Raw genomic sequence first — 24,025 nt, forward strand, 5'->3', positions numbered from 1 at the left:
GGGTCACAAAGAGTCAGACACGACTGAGCAACTGAACTGAACTGAACAATACAAAGAAATATAGAAAAACAATACTATCAGAAAGACTAGAGATCTCTTCAAGAAAAAATTAGAGACACCAAAGGAACATTTCATGCGAAGATGGGTGCAATAAAGGACAGAAATTGTATCTACCAAACAGAAGCAGAAGATATTAAGAAGAGGTGGCAAGAATACACAGAACTATACAAAACAGATCTTAATGACCCAGATAACCATGATGGCGTTATCACTCATGTAGAGCCAGATATTCTGAAGTGCAAAGTCAAGTGGGACCTAGGAACCATCACAATGAACAAAGCTAGTGAAGGTGATGGAATTCCAGCTGAGCTATTTCAAATCCTGAAAGATGATGCTGTGAAAGTGCTGTACTCAGTATGCCAGCAAATTTGGAAAACTCAACAATGGTGACAGGACTGGAAAAGGTCAGTTTTCATTCCAATTCCAAAGAAAGGCAATGCCAAATATTGTTCAAACTACCATACAATTGTACTCATCTCACACGCTAACAAAGTAATGCTCAAAATTCTCCAAGCTAGGTTTCAACATTATATGAACCGTGAACATCCAGATGTTCAAGCTGGATTTAGAAAAGGCAGAGGAACCAGAAATGAAATTGTCAGTATTTGCTGGATTGTCAAAAAAGCAAGAGAGTTGCATAAAAACATCTACTTCTGCTTCATTGACTGTGCGGATCACAACAAAGGGTGGAAAGTTCTTAAAGAGGTGGGAATACCAGACCACCTCACCTGGCTCCCGAGAAACCTGTATGCAGGTCAAGAAGCAATAGCTAGAACTGGACATGGAACAAAGGACTGGTTCAAAATCGGGAAAGGAGTACATCAAGACTGTATATTATCCCCCTTCTTATTTAACTTCTGTACAGAATACATCATATGAAATGCCAGGCTGGATGAAGCTCAAGCTGGAATCAAGATTGCCAGGAGAGATATCAATAACCTCAGATATGCAGATGACAATCACCCTTATGGCAGAAAGTAAAGAGGAACTAAAGAACCTCTTGATGAAGGTGAAAGAGGAGAGAGAAAAAGCTGGCTTAAAACTCAACGTTCAAAAAATGAAGATCATGGCCTCTGATCCCATCACTTCATGGCAAATAGATAGGGAAACAATGGCAACAGTGAACAGCCCCCCTTCATTTTGGGGGGCTCCAAAATCACTGCAAATGGTGACTGCAGCCATGAAATTAAAAGATATGTGCTCCTTGGAAGAAAAGCTATGACCAACCTAGATAGCATATTCGGAGAAGGCAATGGCACCCCCACTCCAATACTCTTGCCTGGAAAATCCCATAGATGGAGGAGTCTGGTAGGCTGCAGTCCATGGGGTCGCTAAGAGTCAGACACGACTGAGTGACTTCACTTTCACTTTTCACTTTCATGCGTTGGAGAAGGAAATGGCAACCCACTCCAGTGTTCTTGCCTGGAGAATCCCAGGGATGGTGGAGCCTGGTGGGCTGCCGTCTATGGGGTCGCACAGAGTCGAATACAACTGAAGTGACTTAGCAGACAGCATATTAAAAAGCAGAGACATTACTTTGCCAACAAAGGTCTGTATAGGCAAAGCTATGGTTTTTCCAGTAGTTATGTATAGATGTGAGAGTTGGACCATAAAGAAGGGTGAGCACCAAAGAACTAGTGCTTTCAAACTGTGGTGTTGAAGAAGACTCTTGAGAGTCCCTGGGACTGTAAGGAGATCAAACCAGTCAATCCTAAATGAAATCAGTCCTGAATATTCATTGGAAGGACTGACGCTTAAGTTGAAACTCCAATATTTTGGCCATCTGATGCAAAGAGCCAACTCATTAGAAAAGACCCTGATTCTAGGAAAGATGGAAGGCAGGAGGAAAAGGGGATGACAGAGGATCAGATGGTTGGATGGCATCACCGACTCAATGGACAAGAGTTTGAGCAAGATCTGGGAGACGGTGAAGAACAAGGGAAGCCTGGCATGCTGCAGCCCATGGGGTCGCAAGGAATTGGACATGACTGAGCAACTGAACAAGAAGAAAAAGATGCACACAATAAAGCATTCTGGTGTCAGTTTAAGCTCCAGTCCTAGCTAATGTCGCTACATGGCCAAATTGTTTTCTGTAATATCTTTTGTTGCTGCAGCTAGTAAAATTTTGCCCGTACTAAAAATAGGCCTGAGATACTAAGGAAGCCCTCTGAAGCTCTCTTGAGGGCAGCTAGATTTAGTAACCCACATTACAGCAGTGAGGAGAGACTCTGATTGAGAGCTTATGTTAAAGAGAATGTGGTGAACGCCTCTAAGGCATGGACTATCACAGCATCTTATCCTTGTCCAGCACTCCAGACTCCCTTCATGATATGCTTTCAAACTACATTCCCACCTCCAACCACATTCTTGATCCTCAGGTCCTCTGGTTGGCTTTCCACTGCCTGAGCAGGAAGTGAACTTATACATTTCTAGACCTTTGCCTATTTTCCTCATTACAGGCTCCAATTATAATGTCCTTCCTGACTGGCCAGCCGTACTCATCTCTCTATCCAAATCCATCTTGTTTTTCATTAGGCAACTGAAATACATCCTCTTTTCCCAAAGAAAATTAATACACACTTATTCTCTGCTACATTATCATATACATATGGACCTGTTTTTTCCATTCTCACTCATTTCTTCATTCAACATACCTTTATAGATTTGGCGAGTACTAATAATCCCAGTAAGAAACTAGGATGAATGGACAGGACAGACCCACTGCACTGGAGGAGGCCCTGCTTACTACTTCCTTGTCATTTGTCTCTATATTCGATTGTTACCACTAAGTTTGTTGCTGCCATGTCTTGAAAAATCCTCTATCTTGAAAGATCCCCTCGTTCTTGCATAAACTCTTTCTACTGATGTAGTCATCTACCAGAATCGAACTCTGGGATCATCCCGACAGCATTCTATTGGACAAATGGAGGAACTTCCAATTTCCTTTGCAAAGTGTATGCTGGTCATTTACTATTAACACGTTACATTTGAGAATCAAGACAATTTAGGGCTGAAAGGAATCTAATAGGGAAATGGAGGCATGGGAAGATTAGGTGACTTGTTACAAGTTAAGTTACTAATAGAACCAAGACTAGACTCAAAGTTTTAGGTTTTCTTGCTATCCTCACTGAACTCCACCATCAATGGGTAATTGAATCACAGGACATCACTAGTGTCAATAAGTAACAACTCCGCCATCACCTCTGTTTTAAACGCATTGTATGTGATTTCTTCCAGAAATAGATCAGTGTAGATATAAACATGACAAACTACCTCACTGTTCAAAGAAGAACAAATTCTTACACATCCAGGTGAAATCATCTAATTAGAGTAAAATTCTAGGAGAGTACTAAATTGGGAAAATGAATATAGCATTTGAGGCAATGTTAAAGAGCTCAAAAATTTCATTTAAAATAAAGCAAACACAATAATTTTTCAAAATAGTATCATGCAAAGGGGCAGTTTAAACATTTGAGTTTCTAAAACACTAAAGATCGAAGCATATAAATTTAGTTACTGATAATCTTTGGGCACAGAGATATCATTAAGCTATTTGTGGAAAATGTAAAGCTCTCAGTAAAATGAAGAGCACTGGATCATCACAATACTAGATATATGCTGAATCACAGATAATCAGAGAGAGGGGAAGCCAGCCAAAATGAAGAGCTAATCCATTCCTTCCTCCTGGAATTCACCTTGACCCACCCAGAAGAAACAAAGCTTATGGAGTATTACTTAAAGTATTAAATTCAGAGTATGCATGTTCTTTTACGCAATAAAGGCAACTTTTTATGGAATAAATTAGAGATTAAAAGTGATTAAAGATAAAAAGGAGTTAAAGACTTAGTGATACATACTTAACAGAAACTTTTGTCACACAAAGTCACATTTTTCAGTTCCTTCACATACATCGTCTATGCTGCATATACTTTCCTGGACCCATCTGCATTTATGCCTTTTCTACGTAGATTTCTGGCGGTGGCTCTGTTTGAGTCTACCAAAGCACATTATTCCAAAAAAAAGATAAAATAAAATAAAGGGGAAAAAAATGACTCATACAAACCTAAAGCAAGCATATGCTAAGGTGTCTTTAGCCCTTTAATGAGGGGAAACCGTAAGGATGGAAAAGGTGGATAAAGGAAGAATAGAGGCACAGAGGTCAAATAAGTCCCTGAAAAAAATATACTGAGTTAAATTCATTAGGATGTGGTGGGTTTTGTTTTTTGTTTTGGTTTTTTGTTTTTTTTTTTGTTTGTTTTTTTTTTTGGTTTGTTTTAATACCTGTAAGACTAGGACCCTGGCAGCCACTGCCTAAATCCAGTTCACATGTTTTTGTAAATACTTTTATTGGAACACATGCTTGTTCAGTCATTTGCTGTGCCTGCTGTCTAGCAAACTTGGACCTTTGCAAAGCCCATAAAGAACAGCTTGGGCATAAAAGATATTTTAAAAATTTCCCCCTGAATTTAGGGTCTTATCTTGGGAAGGTAAAATTAAAAAAGTTAAAGTATTATTAGCATATATTTAGTTGTTTGATTAAAACACTAGCATTATGTGCTTAGAAACAATGAATGGTCATTGTTTGGCATTAAGAATGCGTCACAATTTTAAGTAATTCTTTAAGTAACTTTTTTTTTTTTTTCAAGGACAAGCCAAAATCAGCCCAAAGAATGGAAAATGTTCAGGTTAGATAAGGCATCTCTACTATCTGGGCAGATAACAGAAGAATGACATTTTACTATCTCTTACTAAGAGCAAACTAAATTCTACACCAATTTTTCATTCCAACAGAAGAAGGCAAAAAAGCAACTTTGAGCTTTGCATTGGTAATGTAGTATTTCATCCATAAACTCCTTTAAAAATTTGTTTCCTAACATATTGACTAAATGTCTTTAATAACTAAACTGTTTAACATTTAATGAAATTTGTTGTTATTCATTATTTTAAATGTATTTTTAGATTTAAAAATTTTATCTCCTAATAAAGCCATCAAAACTGAGCAAATTTTACCGACATTTTTACACATTATACTACTTTTTCCCCGTATAATTCTTTGTGTATTATTCACTCAGTCATTTCTGACTCTTTGCAACCCCATTGACTATATATGCCCGCCAGGCTCCTCTGTCCCTGGAATTCTCCAGGCAGAATACTGGAGTGCTAGCCATTTCCTTCTCCAGGGGATCTTCCGGACTCAGGGACCAAACCTGGGTCTCCTGCATTGCAGGCAGATTCTTTACTATCTGAACCACCAGGGAAGCCTTTGTAGATATGATATTTAAAGGCAAATAATTTTGGAATTTTTGGTATAGTCAGTTTTCAATTTCAATTCAAGCTCTATTCTTTACTATCTCCTTTCACATTCTGGAACAAACCACTTTTACTGAGAACAAAAATACTCTTCTTTTTTGACAACCAAAAGTATATCTTAGTTATAGTTCTTTGCCATGATTATTTCTAGTCTAGTCTGAACCACCTATATAAGCCATAGGTTTTAATCAAACTTACTAACCTTTCAGAGAAAGACTGGAGAGTAACCACTGTCACACACAAGCATGAAGGAGACCAGCAAAGCTTACACAACTACTTTATAAGATCTTCACAGCCGAGTGTACACCTTTAACACTTTCGTGGATGCAAAAATATGTTTATTAAAATGACCCAAAGATTCAGCCACTCTATAAATAAAAAGCAATGATATACATAACAACTGGTGATACATCTGAAAATTCTATTTTCCTTAGATATTATTTATAGCCATAACTTTTTGTTTATTAACTTGATTTATATTAAAGTTCTATAATTCATGTCCTCCAAATTATGTTTGAACTGACAGAACACAATTACAGTTGAATAAAAAAGGTTAAGAATTATAACTTAATATTGTTTTTGTTCAGTTGCTAAGTTGTTTCTGACCCTGCAAGCACAAGGATTGTAGCTCACCAGGCTTCTCTGTCCAGCACTATCTCCCTGAGTTTGCTCAAACTCATGTCCATCAAGTCGGTGATGCCATCCAACCATCTCATCCTGTCACCTCCTCCTCCTCTTGTCCTCAGTTTTTCCCAGCGTCAGGGTCTTTTCCAGTGAGTCAGCTCTTTGCATCAGCAGACAAAGTATTGGAGCTTCAGCTTCAGAATCAGCCCTTCCAATGAATAGTCAGGATTGATTTCCTTTAGGATTGACTGATTTGACATCCTTTCTGTCCAAGCGACTCTCAAGAGACTTCTCCAGAACCACAGTTCCAAAGCCTCAATCCTTTAGCGCTCAGCCTTCTTCATGGTCCAGCTCTCACATCCATACATGACTTCTGGAAAACCCATAGCTTTGACTATATGGACCTTTGTCAGCAAAGTGATATCTCTGCTTTTTAGTATACTATCTAGGTTTGTCACAGCTATTCTTCCAAGGAGCAAGCACCTTTTAATTTCATGGCTGCAGTCACCATCCTCATTGATTTTGGAGCCCAAGAAAATATAGTTGAATACATAATTGCATATTTTCTTAATCTCAGTATATGGAAGAAACCTTAGCTTATTTCAACAGTAAACCAGTTAAAGGAATTCAGGAAGTTAGCATTAACTAGTCTCTTCATTAGAAAATAAATCCAAATCTTAAACAAGAAAAATTAAATTACATGTTTAGTCTCCATATTGAAAAAAGCAAGGAAAAGACATTTACCAAACCAATTCATGTCTAAAAATTCACTTTGATATTTCTAAGCTAACATTTTGAAGGATTTTTTTTCCCTTAAAAATGTCAGTACATTCAAAATATTAAAGTTCAATTTACATTCTTGGAATTCTGAGAATATTAAATTTTCCAAGTATTTATTAGTATCTCTAATGAGAAAATTCTCTTTTTTCCTAAGACACTATAACTTAATTTATTCTAGAAGTAGAGAAATATTTCATTTTCTTATCTGTGAGCAGTAAAAGGTTTTTGTCAAATACACAGCCGCCAACAGGACTTAAAACTTCAGTTCTACCACCCTAGGCACAGGATGGTAGAAAATACAAAACGCACATTCTCAAAGTGCTTTTCTCCTTTTCAGTGGAAATAATATTTTCTACGTGGATTTGAGCACAACAAAAGACAAACAATATAGACCAACTGACCAAACTCTGTGTCATCTCTCGCCCAACAGAGAATAGATTCCCATCATCCTATAGAGATCCCAAGTGAATACATCATGAAACCAGATTGCCAGTTAGTGCTACCCCAAACAGGAAATCATTTATAGATTATGGGACCTTGACTGGCCTCTTGGTTCATTGCATGAGTTCCTGGAATTGGCTGGTTTTGCATACTTTTTTTTTTTTTTTTAATACAGGAGTGTTCAGTACCCAGTTGAGAAAATGGACATTACCTAAACATTGAGTTAACCAAAACTGGTAACTATTAGCCAAAACCAGAATAAAAGGCACCAAATCAGAAGAAAATGGAGAGTCAGAATTTTACTCCAAAGGCCCCTTCTTGGAACTGTTTCACCCGTTCCAGCAGGCAGGCATACAATGAATTTTGATGGCAACCTCCAACCCTATCAAAGTGTAATTTTTAAATAGTTAAAAACATGGTTCTCATACAAACATAGAGGGAGCACTTGCTGAAGATTTATTTAGCTTATTTAATGAAAAAAGCAGCAAGATGATACAGCTGGCCCAAAAGAGAATTGGAGTTTATGTAATTTCTCAGGAAAGATATATGAAATAATCTGTTTAGACACAAAGCCGTTTAACATCAAACAGGACAATAAAACCATAGCTTTGAGATGTTTTTCTTTCCACTGGGCCAAAATCATTTTCAGGTCTTCAAAACACAAATCTACACGTCAACTTACAAATTTATAAGTCTGAGCCAAATTAGTAGTAAATTACAGGTCATACAAGCATATCTCTCCATTGGTAATTAAATTATGCTTTGGTAAGCCTCTTAGGCTATGCTTCAACACATTGCTGAAGAGACTGTTAAGCTCTTTGAGCTCATGAATCCTTTCCTTAGCTGTGTCCAGTCTACTGATACATGCACCAAAATAATTCATTTATGTTGCAGTGTTTCTGACTTACAGCATTTCCTTTCGATTGTTTGTCCAAATGTTATCTCTCTGCTCACATGACACACCTCTTCTTGCATGTTGTCTACTTTCTATATTAGATTCCTTATCAAACTAATCATACTTACTTAAAATTCCCAGTCTAATAATATCAAAATCTGTACCATATCTGAGTCTGGTTCTGATGCATGACTTGTCTCTTCAGACTTTCTGCTTTTCAGAATGTCCTGTAATTTTTTGTTGCAAGCTGTGTATGATATAAAAGGAACTGAGAGAGACCCAAAATGTGAGGTTTTATATTTATCTGAATAGGAGTTAAACTGTGTTTACTGTTAGCTGTAGGTGTCAGAGACTAATACTTCCTCTAGTATCTTTTCTTTTTTGGTCTTTTTTTTTTTTTTTTTTTTTTGTCTTTGGGTTTTCCTAGAGTTTCCTTAAATAGAGTCTGAGGCCTGTGGGACTTCCAGCTGCAGTCCCCGTTATTTTCAGGAGCCCTATTGACATGGTGTGTGGTGTAGGGAGGAGAGGCAGTCTAGAGTCCATGGTTTGGTCTCAGTCTTTTTGTGAGCCTGAGATGGGCATTTCTCTTCACCCCTAGTTGGTTTTCTGGTGGTTCAGTAAAGAATCCACCTGCCAATGCAGGAGGTGAGGGTTTGATCCCTGGGTCAGGAACATCCCCTGGAGAAGGAAACGGCAACCCACCCGTGTTCTTGCCTGGGAAATCCCATGGACAGAAAAGCCTGGTCCATGAAGTCGCAAAAGAACTGGATATGACTTAGTGACTAAACAACAAAAAAGGTTGGTTAGGCTTTGGGAAAACCCCAGTCAGTGAGGCTCTGGTAAATAGTTTTCCTTGACAGCAGGCCCTGAGAAAGAGAATAGAGAGCTTTGGGCATATTTTAGAATGGTTACTTTGCTCCTGCCCCTATCAGAGCATCAGGGAAAGTTGGGACCTAGTGGCGCTGCTGCAGATAAAACTCATGAAACTGTGGGGCTTCCCCTGAAGTTTTTAATGTGGAGTTTTTAACTCTCAAGCTAGTCTACAATGAATCTCCAGCAATTCAATTATAGTTTTAAGTTTTCCTACTAACTCCAGCCAGGGCCTTCTGCTTCTGGGCATCTGTTCTTGGTAAGCAAAGATTCTCTGTTTCCACTTCTTTGTCTCCTGGGTGCAGCAGTTTACCCTGTGACCTTAAGTCTCTGGTGGATGTAAGAAGAGTTGTTGATCTTCAGTTTATTCCGTTTTTTTCTAGATGGAGAAACAGGAGTGATAACTTTCAACCTCTTTATATGTCAGACTCGAACCACAGTGAGAATCATAATCAGCTTTACAGATTTATTATGATAATGACATTAAATATATAAGTTAATATTTAAGACATGATATATAGGAAGCAACTAATAAATGGAAGATATGTTTAATATTCCTAAAGATTTTTTTAATCAGACAAAATCACTAAATAAGAAAGTCAGTGTATTATCAGTGAGTTGTTTCTCACTGGCCACACTTTATAGAGTGAGATCACTGCTGCGCTGCAACTCATGTTCTGGAGAGCCCCACCCAAATTTTCCCAAATGTCAATATTTAGTTGGTGTTTAGGCATCATATGAAAAATAAAACTGATCTTCATCATAAAAGGGAGCATTCCAAATATTATAAAATTATCAACATTAGCTAAAAAACGAATGGTTCTAACAAAAGGTTTGTGTCTCAGTTATATTCCCTATGCACAAGGACCATTCTACAGAGGCCCTTTCTAAAAAAATGGGTTAATATGTGAAACACAAAGTCTGGTTCATAGGAGACAATAAACACATTCGTTGCTTTCCTTATCTCCTCCTTTCTTTCCCCTAGTGAGGACACATTAAAGTGAATCCTTCAAATTAAATGAATTCAGAAAAGCAGGGTTAAAATTTAGTCAACTTGTCAGTGTTGAAAACTCAAAGATGTCACTAGTCTTAGTGTATTCTAAGTTCTTAAGCTATCTGAATGTTAACATCTAAGTTTATTATCTTATCATTGCATACCCTACTTTTTATGGTCCTCAAATTATAGGAGTATTATTTATAAGTGATCTCTATTTAAAGCATCATCTGTGTCACTGAATATCAGAGATATCATTTGTCATTTCGCCTTCAGGATAATAAACCATGCATCTGTCCTGTGGGTGATGCAGATGGCCCCTCAAAGAAGACCATGACTTCTTTGTAACATTTCTTGTCTCCATCAATGTATATTTCACTATTTACTCAATTTTTTACTTTTTTCAAGCTATAAAACAATATGCCAGGAGAGTAGCATTCCACAGACATGGTGGTCCAGCATCTATCACCCCAAATTATCCACAAATAGAAAAGATATATAGGTCCTTGCTACTCAAAGTGTAGCCCATATACCAATGGCATTGATGTATGTTTATCCATGCTGTGTGACAAATACTCCAAACTTTACCAAGGCAAACAGCAAATGTGTTATCTCAATTTCTGTGAGGCAGAAGTCTGGCACAGGTAAACCGAGTGTCTCTGGCTTGAGTCTCTTTGAAGTCTGCAATTAGCACATCAGATGGAGCTGCAGTCATTTCACAGCCCCCTCACTGCGTCATGCTCACTCACACAGGCAGTAGTAGTGGGCAGGCCTCAGTTCAGTTCAGTAACTCAGTCATGTCTGACTCTTTGCGACCCCATGAATCGCAGCATGCCAGGCCTCCCTGTCCATCACTAACTCCCGGAGTTCACTCAAACTCACGTCCATCGAGTCGGTGATGCCATCCAGCCATCTCATCCTCTGTCATCCCCTTTTCCTCCTGCCCCCAGTCCCTCCCAGCATCAGAGTCTTTTCCAATGAGTCAACTCTTCGCATGAGGTGGCCAAAGTACTGGAGTTTCAGCTTCAGCATCATTCCTTCCAAAGAAATCCCAGGGCTGATCTCCTTCAGAATGGACTGGTTGGATCTCCTTGCAGTCCAAGGGACTCTCAAGAGTCTTCTCCAACACCACAGTTCAAAAGCATCAATTCTTCAGCGTCTAGCCCCTTGCTAACTATTGTCCAGAGATATCAGTTCCTTATCATGGAGATCTCACAGTAGTACACCTCACAGCCTGGCAGATGCGTCTCCTCTCAGCAAGTAGAGGAATGTACCCAAGACAGAAAACAGTACTTTTGTAATATTTTCTCAGAACTGACATCCCATCATTTTGCCATACTGTATTCCTAGGAAACCAGTCGAAAGGTCCAGTCTACACTCGGGCAGGGAATTACACAAGAATATAGATACCAGGAGAGAGGGGGTCTTACTGGGAGGCATCTTAGAGGCTGCCTACCTGTACTGGCATCTGCTGAGGGCTTGTTAGAAATGCAGGATCACAGAATTAGTGAAGAGAATCTGAATTTTAACAAGACTCCAAGGGAATGTGTATGTCAAGAAGCACTGCTCCAGGAAGCAAGGCCCACATACTTTACTCTTTGCAGAGGCTGCTTCTTCACCTAATTTTACTCACTGCTTAAAGTCACTTTCTAAGAATTGCAAAGGTTAATTTTCCTTGCAACTCAGTTCTCTCATACTCAACAAATAGGAAAATTATAGTTACTGAAGTATTCCTGAAGTACTGCTGGGCTGCAGATAGCAGATTAGAAAGAATTAATGGACTGAGGAAGAAAAAGCAGCATAAGAACTATGGCAAACAGATCCAATATCAATATCTAGTAGTTACTGGAAGAGAAAATTGAGCACTTTTATAAGAAGGGACCATATGAAAAAAGGACTAACAAGCTATTACCTCAGTAACCCCTAAGTGCATTGGTGAATAACTCTGAATTAGAAAAACTCTGTTCATGGTGGTGGCCTCTTACTACTATTTGATTCTGTTTGGTTCTACTACTTTGTTCTAGTTACAGAGATGGAGAAGTGCACAGCATATTTTGGAAATAAATCCATGAGAAATTAGAATATAGAAATATAAATACTAAGTGGGTTCTAAGTATCTTGATTATTCCCTTTCCAAACAGATTTTATATCTCAATGATGCTTAAAGAATAATCGTATTCAGTATTTGAAACCTTTCCATAAAAGACCACTAATAACTTTGGTGTAAATATTTTACATCTCTCTCAAATTCTACTTAGGGGAAAAGATAAAATTCCTTTCCATACCAACTGTATGTTTAGTGACATCATGTTGGCAGCTGGACACTGGCCATTGTAGGAGTATTTACAGCATAGAAACTGTAAAACTTCATAAATCAGAACTTGACTTAACTTTGTTGATTATCTTAAGACAATGATCTTAAGGGGAAAATGATCTAATGGGGAAAATGTTGATACTACAGATTCAACTTAAAACTGTGTCATGTCCTTAGCTATTATATTATCCATAGCACAAAAAAATTACTGGGAAATGCTCTCTATGCAGTCAAAAACTCATCCAACTCAGCCAAATTGCTCCCATCACTGACAAATCCATAAAGCTCAGATGTAACTCATGCTGAGGCTGAAACAGTTTTCAATTTAATGAATATAATTTGCACTAGGGTGGAAAATGGTTAAACAACAGATCACATATCAGGCTTAAGGAAGAAAAATTATTTAGAAAAGAGTTAGTGGACTGAGATCAATTCTATTTGTTCAATTATGGTTGGACTGAAACTAGAAGTTGCTGTACGTACAATAATTCAACAAAAATAAACAAAAGGAGTCTCTGAGAATCAGTTACAGTACATGAAGTTTACAATAAAAGGTACTGTATATTTTATTCTATAAAATATTTTATAAAAATTATATATATTTTATAAAAATATTTTAGTATTATTTGTATCAGCACAGTTTCTATTACATGCATGTATGCGTGTTTGTGTGTGTGTAGCTTTCCAGGGAGCCAACCGTTCAACATTTCCCAGCAAACCACCCTGCCTCCTGCTTCCCTCCCATTGGAGACACAGCCGATACAAATCACAGGGCGGCACGTTACCAAATCCAACCCTTCCGTGTAAAAATCGCACTTTAAATTCTAAATTAGAAAAATGAACATGCAGAAAGAACATTTATTATAAGTTAGCAGAAACTCTTCTGGTCTGTGTTCTGTGTGGGAGCTCTTCTATTACAAATATGGGGAGTCCATGTTTCAGTGACATCATTCCAAATGAATTTCAGCTCAGGTGATTTATAGTCTCATACATTAGCCAGAATTATACTTTGCATATACATATTGAAATCTCTCAAGAAAAAAATTTTCACTGTATTAGGTTATGGTAAAAGAGTTTTCATCACAGGCATCTAAGTATCAGCTGGAGCTAAAACCTGACCGAATAAGGCTGTAGAGTTCTCTGTCTTACTTTGGTAATCAGAGGACTCACCAGCAGACACTAGACAGATCTCATGAGCAGGCTTGATGGCAGGAATTTATGTTCAAGATTCAGGAGAGTCACATGTGCCCCTTTCAGATAAACCAGATGCAGCTATCTGATTTATCAAAACAATATCAATTGGTCAGCTGTGCTGATGATAGTGTTTTTATGTATGTAATTTAGTCTTTGGGGAAATTACCCCTCTATGAGGTTTTGGGAAAACAGTGAACTGTTTTAGTTATTGTTCAGTTCCACATAAAAACAATTCAAATGGACGAAGACAAAGCTGACTGATAGAAAAATGGAATCCTCTGTTTCCCAATTCAAAACAAATTCTGTTGTAAATTTTGAACTGGCTACGAAAGCAGAGGAAAACTTTGGCAGACTAGCTCTGACTTGCAAATGCTGCATGCTCATCTCCTAAAGCATTCTAAACCCGAAGCATTGGATGCAAGTATTATACTGTGTCTTCTCAGACTGCAGTAAGATGGTGCCATCCTTAAGGGTCCTCTGGACGAAACAGGAGTACTTTAGAAATACAGCTATTAATAAAACTGCTGGAAATTTTAAGGATGAGTAGACAGGAAATCTGTATTCTTCAAATTGAGGATGTGGTGAATTTGAGGAAGGAGTACATTTAGACAAGAGGAGGTTATACAAAGGGAACATGCAGATAAACTGGGATAAACTATTGGAGAAACAATATTCTAAGTATCTTTACAACAGCCTTTTAATTTAGTACATTAGATGCTTCTGATTTTTTTTTTTTAGATATTTAGAAATAAATACAGCTAGAAAAAAGGCCTTCCATCAATTAGAAATTTGGAAAAAAAAATGCTGATTGGTTTTTTCATCTTAGACACTAGGATTAGGGCGTCACATTAAAAGGCAAATCTAATTTATTCTCCTTCCTTTATATTCATGATCACGAACTCGCTTGCAAAGTAGTCTTCTTCCTATAACAGCTTGCTGGGCATTTGGGATTTGGGTCATGGATACTGTGGATTTTACAGTAGGTTGCATAACTGGGAGATGGCCTGCTTTTATCTGACTAGTCAATTCCCATAAATAAAAAGATAAGAATGGTACAGGAGAGCTTTGTGAGAGATATGAACACTGGTGCTACGCAAGCCTGCAGGATGACAAGAAGGAGTGAGCAGTGTCCCTATTTGGCAGATATATTCAGCAGCTCACCCATTTCAGTTAATATATAGATCCATTAAACATGGTATGTATGTTTATCTTGGCACAGAACACAAATATTACTTTTAGAGAAACCCAAATGGCAAGAGCTAAAATTACTATCGCCACAGAATTTCTGATAAGGTGATTAAAATTCACACAGAGCTCAAACTTTAGCCATGAGCTTTTACTAGCTAAGTAATTTGCCAGAAATGGAGCAGTAAATTAATTGCTCTGTCTCCTGTATGGCTTGAATGATTCTCTCACAGCAGAAACAATTTAGTAATCAAACGGCCACAGGAATGACAATCAGAGACTGTTAAGAGTGAAGGGAAATCCTGAGATGATCTGATCTACAGAATCTTCCTATAACATTTTCAATGAAACCTAAATACAGAGAGCAGAGAAAAGTATATGTGGATTTCTCTGCTGAATTACATTTTAAATATTGGGCAGAAATAAGACTTTGTTCACAGACTGCTTTACTATGTCTATTGAGTCCAGGAGCTCACCAGAGCTCAAAATTAATCCCCAGGATTCTTCTTCTTATATAAGAAGATTGTATATGCCAAGTCACCTTGCCCAAAGGTAGACTGTAACAATGACAGGCCAGAGCTCTGCCCTGGGTTCCTTATACACCACCACCAAAGAAGTCAATTTATTTGGCAACTTCATGATGAAGTGAAAGCATGACTGTATTCTCTCTTTCTTGGATTCCAGTGAGACAATTCATAACCTTTGTAATTTTGTAGTAGTAAAATGATACATTGGACAAAAACATAGATCTGGAAAAGTTTATTATTAAGAATATTTGCTTTTCAAGACCCCCCCCCATTAAGTTCTTCTATATACCAGTTCTCTGATCATAATTGACATGAAATTTCAGTCTCCATTCTGTCTAGAGTTGAGAGACCTATTATGCTACAGTTTCAAAGCATGAGAGGCTTATTAATTATGAAGATGGGCTGCACTGCAATAACTAAGGGCCAGAGGTGACAAGTGAAGAGGAAAAGAGGAAAGGACATTGACATCTCTTTGGATCAATTAATGCAAACCTTACAAAAAATATTTTTTGGTAGCATCCTATTTGTTTGTTCCCTTTGTTTAATTTCTTTCACTAAGTGTTTATAGAATAATGCTTGGAGTGTGATTTACATGTGAAGCCCACTTCCTTTCAGAGATACTATGTTGTAACTTGTATATTTAAGCTGGGAATAACTTTGACCTAGTTACTCAGTGTTTGAACTCTGTGAATCGGTGAGAGTGGGATTTCATGCTTGGAATGCTGTAATACTGCAGAGCTCTTTCTTGCTACCTTGTTCTTTCCCCTCAAGCACTGTATCACTAGCAAGTGTTAGTCGGTCATCTGTGTCCGACACTTTGTGACCCCATGGACTCCTCTGCCATGGGATTCTTCAGGCAAGAACACTGGAGTGGGTTGCCATTCCCTTCTCCAGGGGATCTTCCCAATGCAGGGATTGAACCTGGGTCTCCCATATTGCAGGCAGATTCTTAACCATCTAAGCCACTAGGGAAGCCCTATGATATTACTGACTTATAGCAAAACTCAAGGGAGGAGCATTCTTGACAGATGGTTCAGCTTATGGCAATCATTCAGGCCTTGGACAAATAAGACTTGTACATCCACTCTGCGTTAAGCACTCTTAGAGGTCTTGGGCACAGTGGTGAACAGGACAGACCAAGACCCCTGCCCTCTGTGATGGCTTACATGCTCATATGGGAGACAGAAAATAAAAAGTAAACAAGTAATAAGTAGGATGATTTCCATTAGTCATAAGTATTATGAAGGGAATATAAAAATATAGAAATGCTGTATACAACTAAGCATAAGAATTAGATACTATGATTGATCAGGAAGGGGCTCTCCAAGGAAGGGTCACTTAGACTCAGACCATGAGGAAGTCCTCCCAACAACCACTGTCCTCAGAGAAACGTCCTGGGATCTTGTAAGACCTCAAGTGAGAAAACCACACAGGTTTCTGCCCACTGGGCAAGACTGCTGTCTTCTGAATGGATGGGCAGACTTCCTAAGGACTGGTGTGCATGACAGTGAGGGAAGGCAGGGCAGCTGCTGGAGACAGCAGCCACATGGTGATTTAGTCCTGGTGGTGGATCGTTCCTGCTTCGAAGGTTCATCAGGAGGAGCATAACTGCACCTTAATTCCAGGAGAAAGCACTATTAGGTGGAGTGCCAGGTGACAGGCAGACAGCCATGGGAACCGAATGGCTCAGGGCTCCCACGGTGGGAAGCTGTTTACTCTCTCCCCAGGAGGACACAGGGTTAGATGCAGTTAAGTGGGTAATCATTATCAGCCGGACCAACACGTTCTTAGTGACTTGCTTTCGTCATATTTTCCCCTACAGTGGTTCAATGGCCTGTGAATGTTTGCTTTCAGAAGAAAAGAATTTTTTTATTTAAATAAATCATTTCATGGTCAAAGGAAGCTTTTGTTACTTCAGAGTGTACTCCCCTCTCATTCATATTGCTCAACAAAAGTGAACACTTCTTATGTGATGTAGCCACTGTGTAGCTCAGACAAAAACTGCTGGAAAAAAGTGTAAGTATGTTTTAGCCCTCCAGTGACACAGTTGCTGGGAATGTGCATCATTGTCTTAAGGGCTGAACTTTCTCAGACCCTAAAATTGCGACTATTTCCCCTCCGCAAAATCAATCCATCCTTAAAACAGACCATAAGAGACGGACAAAACGTAAGACATGGCTTTTTTAAGGAACTGCAAGCTTAGCTGAAGAAACAGCTGAAAGACACAATAATAGGTAGCAACATAAGTGTACACAATTAAGGTAGATTGTCAGATACAAACTATACAGTAGAGGGTAAACAGGCCAGCAGAAGAGATACTTCACGGAAGAATTAGGACTTCAAGAATGGGGAGGATTTGGAAGGGAAAACAGTCAAGTATTTCAAGTGAAGGGAGTAACAGGGAATATGTCCAGATCTGGGCATGCGCAGGAACATTCTGACAGGACAGGGTGGGAATGTGAACAAATGCAGCTGTGATTCATTTGGGGAGCTATTGGGAAATGGTCACACTTCCATTGCACTGTGCCTACAATGGGCACAGCATGTTTTATCGGCTACAGATGCTTAACTGAACAATTTTGTAGGACTTTGACTTCTATTGATTTTCCTGGCTCCTCTGTGGACGTAAGCAAATTGTTGATGATTTGTAAATATTTGTTGTATTACTTGTAATTTGAACAGTATTTTGATGACTCATAGGGTGTGGGGGTAAATTCAAATATAAAAAATTGCCACAAAACCTCCTTCCCCCACACAACCTTAAAGCAAGGTCACTGAGACAACACCACAAATAGAAAACCATCTCAAGACTTACTAAGCTCTGTTCATGAATGGCTCAGAGAAAATTGATTTTCCTTGCTGACTGCCTAAGAATTTTTGGTACACTTCTTAGAGAAGATAAGGCAGTCTCCTAAGTCACTTTATTTAATATCCTAGATAGATTAACAGGTTTTAAATTATACTTCATACTTCATACATACATACGTGAGCATTTGTATACATATGTAGTACACATGTAGTTTACCTGCAATCTTAAATCTCTGAAGTCATCCTAGAAATTTCATCTCTCCTAATGGCTATCTGTCACATTCACTCAATCCAAAGTTCCCTTTCAGAGATGGATTGTTTCCTAGAAATACATTTACAATATAAATGCATATATAAGCTTCTTTCTCTCTTCTGACTTGAGTCACTCACAACTGAGTGCCTTGGATAATTCTAGAAACGCGCAAATCTGAATTCTCCTGTGTGTTCAAGAGAGAATAAGCAAGGTCCAGTCTCCTGGGTTAAAAGACCTCAGGTGAAAAAACCTGGAATTTCATTTAAACCCTGATGAATGTGACTAGGACCTCTGGTGGCTAAATCTGTCCTTGCCTCACAGTCCAGTCCACCGGAATCTCTGCAGGAGCCTTATCTCTTCAATTCCAACCAGAACAAGGGCTATCTTGTAGCGTCTCTCCCCCTACTTCCTTCAGAAACACCCTTCATGTTAACAGATATTCCTGTTGAACTGAAGGGCCTACAGAGAAATTCTGCTTTGTAACTAAGAAGACAGATTTCTCTGAAGTAATTTAAAACCATTAGAAAGACTACATACCTAGAAGTCATTTAAGGGAACTGTCCCAGTCTCATATCCCAGTTTTGATTGGAGCTGCTCTTGACACATCTGAAGGAAATAATGAAATCTACAGAAAATACTTGTACACTTCATCGTGTAAAGTAGATCAGCCTCATTTATCAGCCTCTTGGATTCAGGAAATATTGAAACAATTTGGTTCCTGTTAAACATGAAAGCATTACTCAGCACTACATATTTGTCAGTATAGTCATAAAAGGTGCAGACATTTTCTGTACTCTTAATTTTTTATTTTCAGATTTCAGTTTCTTCATCTATAAAAGAGGGATAAAAATAATAATACATAAGGCACAGGGTTATCATTGAGTTGACCGAATGTTCGCTTGGGTTTTTCCATAACATCAAAAAACCTGAACAAACTTTTTGGCCAACCCAATATAATGCGTGTTGAGCTTTTATAAATGGTGTTTGTGACATAATCTCTCAAAAATAGGAGCTGCTACAATGATGATGATGATTCCTTAATTTCTACAGATTCCTATCCCCCCTTCTCTCAATATCCGTACACATACTCTCAATTAACAAGGATAAACTATTAAATCTGAGCTTCCCTGGTGGCTCAGTGGTAAAGAATTCTGCCTGCCAATGCAGGAGACACAGGTTCAATCCCTGGGTTAGGAAGATCCCCTGGAGAAGGAAATGGCAACCCACTCTAGTATTGTTGCCTGGGAAATCACATGCATAGAGGACTACGGTCCATGGGGTCACGAAAGAGTCAGACACAGCTAAGCAACTAAAACAACAACAAACAATCTGGGCATAGACAGAACAAGTCTCTGGACAGAATCTGTCATTCAATAGGATATTTCCAGGTAGCTTGGTGAGGGTCAGAGATGCAGTGAGAGTTTATAGTCCCTTTCAGAGCCTGTTAGGGCTGGAAGGAGGTGAGTTCTTTGAGTATGACTCCTACCCTTTGTAAGCAGTTTTCAAAAAGATCCTGTGCTCAAGTAACTTTGTATTTTATTCTCTGAATGTAAAATGATGGACTGCAGGAGGCAGAATTTAAATGACTCTGGGGTCTTTCAAGAACACAGAATAACTGGCAGGTCTCTCCCCTCTCCCTGCCCTCCACAGGTTAACCTCAGAGCCACAGACGGGAAGCTCATGCGCCAGTTGCTCTTCATCAACGAGAGCATCGAGTCCATCAAGTGGATGATTGAAGAGAAAGCCACCATCACCAGCCGAGGCAGCAGTCTGAGTGGCAGCCTGTGCAGCTTACTGGAGAGCCAGAGCACCTCCTTACATGGCAGCTGCACCAGCCTCCACGATGGCAGTGACGGGCTAGACGGCATCTCCGTTGGGAGCTACCTGGACACTTTGGCAGATGATGTCCCAGGCCACCACACCCCCTCAGACTTGGACCAGTTCAGTGACAGTTCAGTCATAGGGGACTCACATGCACTGTACAAGCGTCCCAAATTGGATTCTGAATACTACTGCTTTGGCTAATGCCCCAGTTTTATGCATGGGATTGGTGTGCAATTAACTTGTATTTATCCTCCTTCTCCGCTGCTATATTTTTGGTGTGAATTTTTTTTTTTTTAAGTACGACAACCTTTTAAAAGGAAGCTTATTTTGAATGGCTTGATGGTATTTCTATTGCTCCTAGTATTTCTCATCCGGACTGATTTCTCTTTCTCTCTTAAGTCTATTTATTACGATGATTTTTCTCCCTTCTTTCACAGTGGCACAAATAAAGTAGGGGGAAAAGAATAAGCAATAATTATATCTTTGCTTTTGTTTTCAGAGCAAGGGGTCAGGGATTACAAGATAAACTTCGCTAAATTTTACAATAAACCAAAGTCTGATAATAGTTGATTTTGTTGTCTGTATTCTTAAATGATTCAAAGGTTTGTTTTCCAGAAGACACTGAGGTTTGTTACTGTTTTTATATTAGGTTGGACAACATGCTTGGGACTAAGTTAGGCATTATTTTGAGGCCACAAGTTCCTAGTGTGAAATCAATAATACCGTCAACCACACACTTCTCATGAGAACCATTAGGAAGCCCCAACTCTATGGAATCTATTCGGTTCAACTTTGTGTTCATACTGTAGATGATCATTTTGTCACCAGTGATTCTAACTCAAGCTGTAGACAAATTTGTGTAATTAAATATATGATTCTCCCAAATTTCAAAGAATAACTGAAATTAAGTAAGAAGGTGATTAGAGGTTAAGGTATCCTAGATTTATTGTATTCTAAGATTTTGTTGATGTTTACTATAAGCATTTTACAATTATAGGATATATAAAAACATAGATTTATACAATGGATGGATGATGGATGAATGAAGTCAGAAGTAGTATCACTATTTACTTACAAAACCTAATAGATCCTTTCATTCTGAGAAGAATAAATAATTTCTTTGTTTTCTGGAATGACATCTGAAATATCATTCATGTAGTGAAAATTTCAATGTGATATTAATCTTCTATATTTCTTTTACCTCGATGATTCCTCATGAGTAAATATAATTGAGATTTCAAACTGTTCTCTGTAATGATATATGTTTCTGCACTAAACACTTCACAGTGTGAACCAAAAACTCTACTTGTAACTGAAAAATGGCCATACTCCAGAAATAATTTCCCCCAAATTTGCTTTGTTATTATACATATTACACACAGTCAAATTTATTATTTCCAAGTTATATATTATTCAATTTCCAATTAAGATCTACAGGGTCTATATTTCACACAGGTCCTTTTTTCATAAATTGTAGATAAAATCCTCATCAACAACAATCTCAAGATGTCAGGATTGTCTCCCTTCTGTGTTTGAGGAAAATGAAACACAAAGAAGGTAGGTAACTGGGTCAAATCTCCCAGTAAGTGTCAAAATTGGGATTTAAACTTAAACCTGTCTAATTCTAACAATAAAACTTGGTACTTAGGGAAGTTAAATAATAAAGCGGAGATGAGAAAGCAAACTTAACCCATGACAAAAAGTGACCTATCATTTTTCTTCTAAATTAGTAGGACCTACATGCTCAAATCCTGAGGTTTTTGAGTCCATTCCTGACATCACATGTCCACAGTCAGTGTTGTTTTTATAGGTGAAGCAAGGAGTTGGCCACGTGCCAGCTATCCCCCATTTTTTTACCCCTTTCTACTTGCTTTCATTTTAAACTTTGAGTAAAGGCTGGTGGGTTGGCTATTTTGTTTGGTTTTAATGTGGAATTAAACTAAGCAGCTTTTAGCACAGATTGTTTTTTTTTTACCAGATTAAAATCCAAGAACATGCATTATGATCTAGCCGGTAGAACTAAGACTAATGAATTTCAAACAGAGAGCAATGATGTTTGCAACTATACATCTACAGCACTGCAAGAACATGTTCAACAAGAGGGAAACGAGGAGATGGCAAAACTGTAAGAGGCATCAAGGCTAAATTCTAACCTCTTCAAAACCTGAGATTTGTCTAGAATAAGCCAGGCACAGGAAAGATGAGTTCTGTCCTCGGATCACTGTTTCACGTTGTAAATTCAATCTGACCAATTTCTTTCACATGCCCCTTTTCCAGTTGTGTTCCCCTGCTACCTGTCCATCCCAGGCCCTCTATAAATTTCATCTCTATAGAAAGGAAATGAAAAAGCCTGAATACAATATGAATGAAATGTGCAGAACTGTTTTCATTTATGCATCTTATTTTAAGGGATCTATAAGGAACACTGGCAGAAAACTTGAAAATGTTTTGGCTATATAAGTTTCACGATTTTATGTACTTTACTGTAGTTCCTATTTTTCGTAGAAGATACCAAATATACAGTCTATGATTTAGACATATGGAGTCACATATAAGCCAACAATGTTTTGATAGTTGATTTTACTAAGAAGAGGGGAATATGAAGCTAAACACTAATTATTGGCATATTCATTGGTCTCAAGAGAATGGATGCATTTTCAAATAAATAATTCCCATAACCAATGTATGAGCTGGAATACTTGATACTTTATCTCTGTCAGCACCATGAAGAAATGAGGTAAAAAGTTAAAGTGCCTTCAAACTATTCTGCCTGCACTGAGTTGTGTTCTCCCAGAAAAATGGAATTTTCCTCAGTTACAGTAGCCTCTACATTTTATGGATTTGTCTGTCTTATACTGGTAAGTATACTGGTGGTATACTGTCTTCTACTGGTAAGGAATTTAGGCAATTTAAAGCTAGTACATATTTGGAGTTCTGCAAATAAAGAAACTCAAGATAATCAACCTAGAAGTCTTAATTTCAAAGAAACTCCAGTATTTATACTATGTCAGCCCCAAACTGCATACATAGCATCAATTAGTTCTAGGTATTTACCAACCATAAGAAATGCAATGTGGGCTTTCCCGATGGCTCAGTGGTAAAGAATCAGCCTGCTAAGGCAGGAGACTTGAGTTTGATGCCTGAGTTAGGAAGATACCCTGAAGAAGGAAATGGCAACCCACTCCAGTATTCTTGCCTAGAGAATTCCATGGACCAAGAAGCCTAGTGGGCTACAGTCAATGGGGTTGCTGATGACTTAGCAACTGAACAACAACAAGAAATGCAATATGATTCTTTGTCGCTGAGTGAATTGTAAAGGTACTTGGGACTCCACGATTAACGTCGTCAATATGTATTCTTATTCCTGAGTCCATCAAACCATGATTGCCTCCGTGATGTCAAAATGAATGGTTATTTTGTTGTTCTCATATCATTGACATCTCAGCAAAAACTGACAAATTTGATCACTCCTTTCTTGAAAGACCATCTTCACCTGACATCTGGAACATCCCTATCTCATGCATTCCTTCATTGCTGCTGCCTGCTTGTTGGAATACTCTGTTGCAAGATTTTCTTCATTCTCCTGACCTCCACACACAAGAGTGTCTCTTGGCTCAGTTCTGGCAACATTTATTTTCTGAAATTGTTCCCATAGGGATTTCATCCATTTTATAGCTTTAAATGTCATCTACATGCTGAGATTCCTCCAAGTCTATCTCTAGCCCCAGTCTCCCTTCTGAACTCCAGTCTCCCATATCCATCTGATTCCACAGCCTCTCTACTTGATCTCTGATTAAAATCTCAGTCAAAACATAACCAACATTGAAACTGTGCTCTTGTTCTGTAATCTTCCTCAGTTCAGTAAATGCTTCCTCTAATTGCCAAATGCTCAGCCCAGATCCTTGAAATCATATCTTAAAGTGCTCTCTTTCACACCACATCTACC

General features: G+C 38.4%; 1 protein-coding gene across 1 annotated transcript in view; it reads left to right on the forward strand.

Annotated features, from left to right (window-relative positions):
- LURAP1L (leucine rich adaptor protein 1 like) overlaps positions 1-20,644 on the forward strand; it is a 48,100-nt gene extending 27,456 nt beyond the window's left edge. Inside the window, exon 2 of the mRNA XM_027964558.3 lies at positions 19,906-20,644. Within this exon, the coding sequence (XP_027820359.2) occupies positions 19,906-20,280 (375 nt within the window). The 3' untranslated portion in view covers positions 20,281-20,644. The remainder of the gene's footprint in view (positions 1-19,905) is intronic.
- Positions 20,645-24,025: the final 3,381 nt, after the last annotated feature.

Source organism: Ovis aries, chromosome 2 (assembly GCF_016772045.2).
Source record: "Ovis aries strain OAR_USU_Benz2616 breed Rambouillet chromosome 2, ARS-UI_Ramb_v3.0, whole genome shotgun sequence".
Lineage (NCBI taxonomy): Eukaryota > Metazoa > Chordata > Mammalia > Artiodactyla > Bovidae > Ovis > Ovis aries.